The sequence below is a fragment of the Eufriesea mexicana genome, unplaced genomic scaffold (assembly GCF_001483705.2).
Source record: "Eufriesea mexicana isolate 0111107269 unplaced genomic scaffold, ASM148370v2 scaffold2467, whole genome shotgun sequence".
NCBI classification, from domain to species: Eukaryota; Metazoa; Arthropoda; class Insecta; order Hymenoptera; family Apidae; genus Eufriesea; species Eufriesea mexicana.
In genome coordinates, this window is record NW_016910588.1 from 1,632,778 (window position 1) to 1,641,880 (window position 9,103).

At 33.6% G+C, this 9,103-nt stretch overlaps 1 protein-coding gene across 1 annotated transcript; it reads right to left on the reverse strand.

The window, feature by feature from the left end:
- Positions 1-1,816: 1,816 nt before the first annotated feature.
- On the reverse strand, positions 1,817-5,949 carry LOC108550099 (uncharacterized). The gene is made up of 2 exons (XM_017903735.1): positions 4,733-5,949; positions 1,817-2,941 (listed from the first exon to the last, which is right to left on the reverse strand). The coding sequence occupies exons 1-2, from the start codon at positions 5,581-5,583 to the stop codon at positions 2,533-2,535; spliced, it is 1,260 nt and encodes a 419-aa protein (XP_017759224.1). The 5' UTR covers positions 5,584-5,949; the 3' UTR covers positions 1,817-2,532.
- Positions 5,950-9,103: the final 3,154 nt, after the last annotated feature.

The following is a 9,103-nucleotide window of genomic DNA, read 5'->3' on the forward strand; positions in this document are numbered from 1 at the left end:
GGTGTATACACCGTTAAATGGACAGTGCTATCCTGCATTCTCTTTCTGTTTCTGTTCTTATTAATCGACATCTGTTTGTGTCAGACTTCGAGGAATCTTTTACTAACGAAAACCATGACAGAAAGTATTCTAGGTTATAAACACAAACTCTCTTTCTCTCTCCTTTCATCGACGTTTCTGCTATGACGATCTCGCGCGAGAAACGATCGAAGATCGAATATCAAACTTTTTCCGATTATCGTTTATTGATTTCGTTAAATTCGATTTCTCGAGGAGCGAACAGAAGTATTTTAAGGACGGGTTACATAATTTATAAAATAAACAAGGAAATTACAATTCGTAATCGAACGATCTTGTTTTTGAAGAAAAGTTTGTTCACATCAGTCAATTTTCATATAAATTGTTTGACGAGTTAGCGGCTTTTAGAATCGCGTAATCAAGATGGAGGACTACTCGGTGACCCTGCCTCGCCTTGATGCGATTATATATGAAACAAAAGTTTGCGCGTTAGATTTTGTGGAAATCGTTCGTTAAGTGATTAAAAAAAAAAAAAAATGAAAATTTGTCGGAGCCTTGTGTAGAGTTTTAGATGATTGGTCGAGATTTGCGTCGCGTGGGTCAAGCCAGGCAGTAGAATTTTAATTTCGTGAAATAAGGATAAACTGTCCTTTTAATTTCGATATTTTTCATTTTTCTCTTTCTTTGTCGATTATATAACTATTAATATTTTTAGTTTGACCTCTTACCCGTTATACAGTGGTAAGAAAATAGACGATTATTTCTATATAATTATATAATTATTCTTTATTTCTATATATATGTATAGTATTCTTTCTATATAATTATTTCACTCGTTCTATCTCTCTCCCTCTCTTTCTCCCTAATTCCCCTCTACCTATCGACATCTTTCTCTCTCTCAAAGAGAAATTCGTGCCTGGCTGCTCCCGAGATACAAATTATTCATGCACTCTCTTTAATAATTAAATCATGCACCGATTCAATCGATATCATCACCCGTAATCGTATTTTCGTGCGTCGCACGGATACACGTGGCGCATTTGTGTGTATGTGAGACGTGTGTATCTAAACGAAGTATATATATATAATTAACGTTAAAAGAACCTACAAAAATATTTAAAAAAAAGAACAAAAAAAGAAATAAGGAAATAAAAATAAAAGAAGAGGAAAAGAGATCGAACAAAATACCAAAAAATGATTCGAAATATATATGGGAATTATAAAATGTATAAAGAGAAAAAAAAATTAAGGCGCGCTGAGCGTACGCCACCTTCGATGCCTCATTGACCTCATCTAATGCTTTTTTATCTGTACATTTACAATTTGTGTACCAATGAGGAACGTTGTTTAATCATGTTGTTGATGTTATTGTTAAAGAATGAGATTAAATATTGTACATAACTATATATTCATTATAATTGATGATATAAATAATTATATACATAAAAGTAAGTTTTGGAGTTTCTTTATACCATCGTGCTGTGGGCCGTGAATTTTACCTTACACGATTCACGTGGAAAAAGACAGACATCGGTAGAAAATAATTGTAGCTGAAAAATCGAGAATTAATTGGAAATGGAAAAATTGCGACGTTATTAAGCTTCGCGAGGACGAGTGGCATAATCGAGCCACATAGTGATCATTTGCAATGTTCTGCAAAAGTAAGCAAACTGGAAGTGCAAAATAAATTCGATGCGAAATTGCGAATTTCTTAGACTTAATTATATTCTGAACACTTTATTATAAACAAATGTGTAATCCAATAGATGGAAAAATGAAACACAGAAACTTAGTGTCAACATACTTTATTTATTTTAGTAACAATGAAATAACTCTTCTTATCAACTAATCTTACAGTCATAATACTTACAACCCAAAATTCATCCCTCCACCAAACATCTTTGGCTCGAGCTATTTTTACTTAACAATGAATAATTCGTTACCTATAATCTACTTATTAAATCTGTAAACTATTAATTATCCTCAAAGACCAATTTTACAAAGACCATTTTACAAATTTACAATTAAAAATAATCCATGATTCCTTCACGACGAGCATCAGCGAAAATTCATGAAACATCCTAATCGCAGACACCTAGTCTGTCTATCTACCCTCATAAGATAGAGTAAGTACTATTAGATTAACAAACAACTCGTCTAATGTTCCTCGTATGACTATAAATAGAATCTCATGAAAGACTGTGATAAATGAAGCTAATTCCAAGGTAAAGCTGTGCGGAGAAACCGCCATTTTGTTTTGCTAAAGCGTCGAGAACAATAGGATGACACGTGTCGATAGGATTTTTCTCGAATGGTGATGCACTGTTGGGTGATGTACCAATTGACCAATACATGTGATCAATACAGTATCAATTTTTCACTCGGTGGTTATCTGTGCTCGCCGCCTACTTTCCAAGTTAGCGACTAGTCTCTGTGCGTTGCGTCTCTGATACCTACAGTGAAAAGGATTCCTAATGTCCGATGCATCGATTCGATCCAATCGAATTCGTTTCGTTAACCAGCTACGTGGTCGTATAATTCCAGCAGGGCATCCATCATCCTGTCCCTGTATTCGGGTACGTCCTTCATTTGTTCGCAGAGCAGAGATGTCCTGTCCACGTAGAGGATGTTCTCGAGGAGCTCTGGCTCGTTAGAGAAGTACTTGCTGGCAGCGCTAGATTCTATTAACATAATAGGTATGTTCAATACTCCATGCATGATACACATGAGTCGTAGGTCTTTGATGGATTCGAGGAAGTCGTTCCAGGGGAAGACCGTGGAGATGTCTAGGCCAGCTTCGTGTAGAGCCTCAGTCATCGATTCGTGGTAGATCTCGAACAGTTCTTCGCTGTGCTCGTCTCGTAGCTGTCGGGTTGTCGTGAATTGGAGGAAGCAGAGAATGTCGTGTGCTGGTGGATTGTATCTGTAATGGAGATGGTTTTGTTAAGAATCTGGTCTGTTGGGAATCTTCGATACGTCAAGCCTTTGCACTAAAATCACGAGTCTGACTCGTCGCGAGTCCTTCGACAATCTCACGATTGTAAGCTACGCTAATCGCGCGACCGTAATTACATTTCGCGCGTTCTAACGTGCACAATGATTCCAAAAATTTCTAAAGCTTTTATTTAACTTTATCTTTGATGGGACAAGTGTACAGTGATTAACCAAAATTAAATACCACTTCAATGCATACTTTTTCGTAATTAAATCGCAGTGCAAAGTGTTAAGTGTTATATAAGAGGACTCTATTCTTCGATTTCCTGTACGATTGATGTATATTGTTTTATGGTATTACGTTTGTTTTATTTCACTAAAATAACATAAAATGTATTATTTATTTATTCGCGTTACGTTCTTATTCGATTCACCATTTTGGCTTATGGCCATTTTTTCAGAAACCTTTTCAATTATTAAAATCAATATATAATTAATCTGGCATGATTAAATACCGTCCGCGTATATGGCCAACAATTGAAGGCCTCTCGTGGCCATATATCCGGAGGCCATATATTTACTCGTGAAAAATGGGAAAAACGCAAGAGTGGAGTTTGAGCGAGTGTAGGAGGCTCGATATGTTTCAATGAAAATTAATTCAAATATAGCCACGCTTGGTAGTATCGTGATCGTGAGAATCTTAGCTATCTGACTAGTATTTTCTAATGACGAAATAAAAATGATAAAGAATTTAATTTTTCCGGTTTCGATAATTCGATACTGGTTGAGCTACGGTCTACTGTATATGGAGTGCAGATAACATCGAGCCTAGCCTTGAGTAGGCAATTCTCGGAAATGGTGGGGATCTCTCGTTGCCATATATGCAGGTAGATTCGTGGCCATGTACGCGAGTCGTACTGTACCTGTTTATTTCACTTTTAACTATTGCTCTGTTATCAAGTGTAAGATATGGTAAGATATATAAGCATGTAATTCGCAATAACTTTCGCAATGTTACTTGTAACCATTACAAATAATAATTTCTCTTCTTTTCATATAATATTGAATAATAATAAAACGTTTAACTTTCAAAATCTCTAAAATGTAAAAATATTGCAATAAAATTTCGCCAATTATAAAATTATAATTTTTCGTAATAACTTAAAGTCTTTTTTATTTTTCTCTGATTCGACTAACTGTATTTTTACAAATTTAAATGTCCGATTAGAAAGCTTCAATTTCTACTTGACCATTTTTAAAATTATACAACTAATTAATTTAAGCATAATAAACCCATTATAAAAATATAAATAAACATATTAAAATATATATTATCAACACAAATTATTTAATATATTAATATATCGTAGTGCAAAAACATAAATAAAAGCCTAAAATAAATTTAAATAAACTTCACAACCTAACCTAAATCTCAAGTATAAAAATATTCATTAACACTAGAACTACCGATATTTAATGGGTACCTAACTATAAGGTGCACAGATTATAGTAATTACAGCAGTACGATGAATACGAGTGAATATATCGATTACAGTTCTTTCTTAATACGAGTTAATACCAATTTTATTCTTAAAGCAGGTGTATCTGTTCGGTGATTGCAAAAAGGAAAATTCTGGAACCAGTCATTTTGACTGGGTCGATAGTTCTAGTGTTAAACCCATAGGATTACCCTATTGACACCTGTCACGCTTTGATCGATCCTTCGACAAATGCATTGAAAATCAGTAAATTACTTTTCATCGACATATTTGTCAATTACCTGGCAAGTTGGAAATCGATGAGGCAACACTCGACAGGCTTCTGATCCGCGCCATACTTAAACAAGATGTTATTCGCCCATAAGTCTCCGTGGCATAACACATTCTTGTGTCTCTTGGACGGCAGCAACTTGTTCGCATGATCGACGCACAAGTCGATAACCTTCGTAGTAAACGTCTTCCTCTGATCCTCGTCCAAGTCCGGCATCAAGTCTATCAACGAAACGATGCCCTTTACAGCAGCGTCGAACATAGCCTTAGCACGGCCATCTTTCAGAGGCCAGAGTGTCTCCTGCAGGCAGTGAGGGAACTCGTCATGCAGACTCTTCTTATACAGCTCTTCGAAAACGAGAGACTTCGCGTGGAACCTCGCGAGAGTCTTCATGAGGATCTTGCAATGCTGAAAGTCAAACGGCTTGAACTTATTAGGCATCTCGTAGCCATTATGAGCCATGTCTTCCAAGACGATCACGTCATCCTCTAGCCCGAGGAAGCACTCGGGGATGTACCTTTTATCCAAACCATTCAGCACCTCTGGGAAGACGGTGGTGTACAGAGCGACCTCTTTCCTGAAGCTGCCATACTGCTGCATAAAATCATACTGAGGACTAGTCGCCGGGGGTGGCAGTTTCGTGAAGAATTTGATGCTCTTAGTCTCCAATGGCGACTGAGGTGAAGCCACAGTCGCCTTCAAGGTAAAGTACTGGCCCATAAAGCCGTTCACCTCGTCTATAGGTATAACCTCATAGGTGATCAACGAGAAATCCTCCATGGAGTCCCTGTGAAGCCTCTTGCGGATTATCTCGAAGCATTCCTCGTCTTTGAGAATCTGCTGCGTGCTTGAATTACGCATTCTGACGAATCTATCGCCTTCTTTGATCGGCTCGGTATTCTTCCAGTATGCTGGAGATTCTGTGTGAAAAGCACCCGCGGTGAGACAGGTCCTGGGGACCTTTGTTGCCTGGCTGCTCGATAGGCTATGACTTCCTTCCCGTCGACTTTGTATTTAAGATACGGCGCTTGATTGGCGACACGACGAGTGTTTTCGGTTTTTACAGCCTTCTTCACGGTAAAGAGCCACGAGATGGGTAATCAACGTCGACGACGAAGATATACGAGCGGTAAGTGGATGGCTGACGAGGAATCGAGCAGCACGACGTTCGCTGCACGAAGACTCGTGCTCTGGAGGATCTCCGCTCGGGATATAGTTCTCTTCAAGATCAAGATACCTTTATATATTGACGAAGAATCGCGCGTCACGTGTACGTTACGTACGATAAATAATAGCGCGTACCCCGTGTGTCGCGCTATTTTCTCCTTTATTGGCTCTGATTGGGGCTAATATTAGACATGTTACAAGACATGTCCTGCATAAACGTGGGTAAATGGATTTGATGGCTCCTTATTGACACTGTTCGTGTGGATCGATAAGGGACACACGCGCGTTGCACTCGTGTTGGGGGGCGGTTGGGGAGGTGTGAGACGTTGATAATGGCGAAACGATGAGAGAGTACACTCGGTTTTCGTTTTGATTATTAAATAAACATGACTGGCGTCTGTAGTCACGTGTTTCGACGACGTCACGAGACAATCACGTTTCGCACGCGATCACGACCTAGTCAAGTACCTCTGCTCTCTGATCTTTAAATTGCTCACGCGAACGGATCTCAGGGCTTTTCTTTCGGATAATGCACTCGAATTTTTAATTGTCAAGTTATGGTCGATTGATCAATTTCTGTTTTGCGTGTTTCAGAGGATGATTTGTTTGGTTGTTGAGAGGTGATTTATTTACTACTGTGGTTTTGCTGCGTGTTGAGCTGAGGAAATTGTGGGTAAATGGATAAACTGATAAGAATATGTTGAACACAATAACAGCACAACATAAATTATAACTGCGATATAATCTCTTCAGGACTCTCTCAGACACAATATCTATATGTAATGACTGTCATTCATCTGTTAATTGTTTTTCACGACTTCCTGTCATACTCGTCACACACACTTTCTTCCACACAAACATTCCTCACACTCATACCAAACATTCTATGACAACTACTACCACAGAAAAGGCTAGGAATGTCATATTTATGCATATATTTATTTATTTATTTTTATTAATAAGTATATGCATTTATATTTTAATGTATATTTACTTACATATTTATTTATTTTTATTAATAAGTATATGCATTTATATTTTAATGTATATTTACTTACATATTTATTTATTTATTTTTTAATATGATATATTTAAATGAATGTTATAGTTATATTAGGAAAAGGGAGGAAAAAAAATTCTATTAGTTAATGTATGACTTATGTAACTCTGATTAACTCTATTTTCGATAGAGTTGTTCAAAATGAAATTGACAATTTTGATATTTATTTAGAAATTTGTTGCTTGAAACTTGAAAATTATGTTTTACATTTTATTTATTAAAATAAAGGAGTAAAAATCTATAAATGACAAATATTTAACACTGTTATTTTATATTTTAGTTATTTAATGGAAAAAGGGCTTTTTGATCATTTTTTTGTACATTTTTATTTAACAACTTCTGAAATAATTTGTTTTGAAATAAAGTTGAAACCTCGTGTTATCTTCTTTTATATGTAAACAACGTAGTATTTTTCAAAGTTATTAATATTGTATAATTTGTGTATTGTAACATTTTTAGAATGCAATTTTGATTATTAAATATTTGATAAATAATACTTATGCACAAAGTTGATCAATATATCAACGCATGTAAAGTTATATTTAATTATTGTTATTTAATTATAGTTATTTTTGATACGACATTTTTAAATTGTTAAATTGTTAAATCAAATTTTCAATACGAAACAAGAAAAAATACTTATATTAATAATAAAAATTGTTGAGATAGGAAAGCAAAGTTTTCTTTTTTAATTTGTGCAGTAGTCTTATTTGAATGATTATTTCTAGCTATTAAAAAGACATTATCAGAGGATAATGAAATTGAAATAATAATGGGTTCATACCTATTTTTTCAGATACATAAAATATATGAAATTATTTCTTAACAGAAAAGTGCTTCATCGTTCTTTATGACTGAGGAACATAATCTTGACACTTTGTAATCAATTTTTTAACAGTTCCAGTTTAAGTATTATTTTATGCTTCTTTTAAATATTTCGCTCAAAGTCATTTGCAGGTTCTATACATTTCCGTCCAATTCGTTTTACGAAAGTTAAATTGGATTTAAATTCGACAACTGTGTCTTATATAGACACCAGATATTATTTACGTAATTTAGATATATATTATTATTCTCTTACATAATTATCGTTATTGTTTAATGTTACTAATAAATAATAATAGATAGTTGTTATTACGAAATAATAATAAACAATGATAAAAGTAATAAATAGTTATTACTAAGAAATAATAATAAACAGTGATGAAAGTAGTAGACAGTTATTATTAAGAAATAAGAATAAACAGTGATAAAAATAATAAATAATTATTATTAACAAATAATAATAAACAGTGATAAAAGTAATAGATAGTTATTATTAACAAATAATAATAAATAATGATAAAAATAATAGATAGTTATTATTAACAAATAATAACAAAAATAAAAATAATTATCGTTTATTATTATTTTCATTTTTCATTTGTATTGCAATTGCATATTATTTTTATTAGAAAAACTTGCAAATAATTTGAATATAGCTATAGAGTGTATCAATTTTTAAATTCATCAAGATTTTTATTAAGATTTTTAATTTTATTAAAAATTGAGAATAATTTTGGAATAAATCTAATGTTTCTTGCGCTCAGGAATATATTTGTACTATCATAACGCTATATTTCTTATTTAATTCTTATAATACAATTCAATGTCATTTTATCTACAGTACACTATATTTAGACTCGAATTCAATGATAAATAATGATAATATTTAATCCATTATAGATATTTCTCTTTCAGGAACTACAGTGCTTTGTGCTTATTTGATCATCACAACGCAAACTAGTTCTTGCTAACTCTGATTTGGTTGATATTCAATTTCTATTAAATCGCCTATTATATTTCACTTAAGATTTTTGAAAATTTATCTCTTTACCGAATTGTAAAAATTTTGAGACGTGTATAATTATAGATAGTTATTTTGTATGAAAAAAGTATATTGAAATATCTTTAAAAATGGGAAGAAATCGGTGTTTAAATAATTCTGAAAGTGGAAAGCAATCAAGAAAGTTAAATTACTGATAATAAGTACTTATGCAGTAATCCAACCATTTCATTCTCCAAGAAATGTCGTTTTTCTACCTTTAATATTTTCAGTTTGCAAAATAAGAATTTACTGAAAAAATTTCAGTAAATTTCACATTTTATATAAAG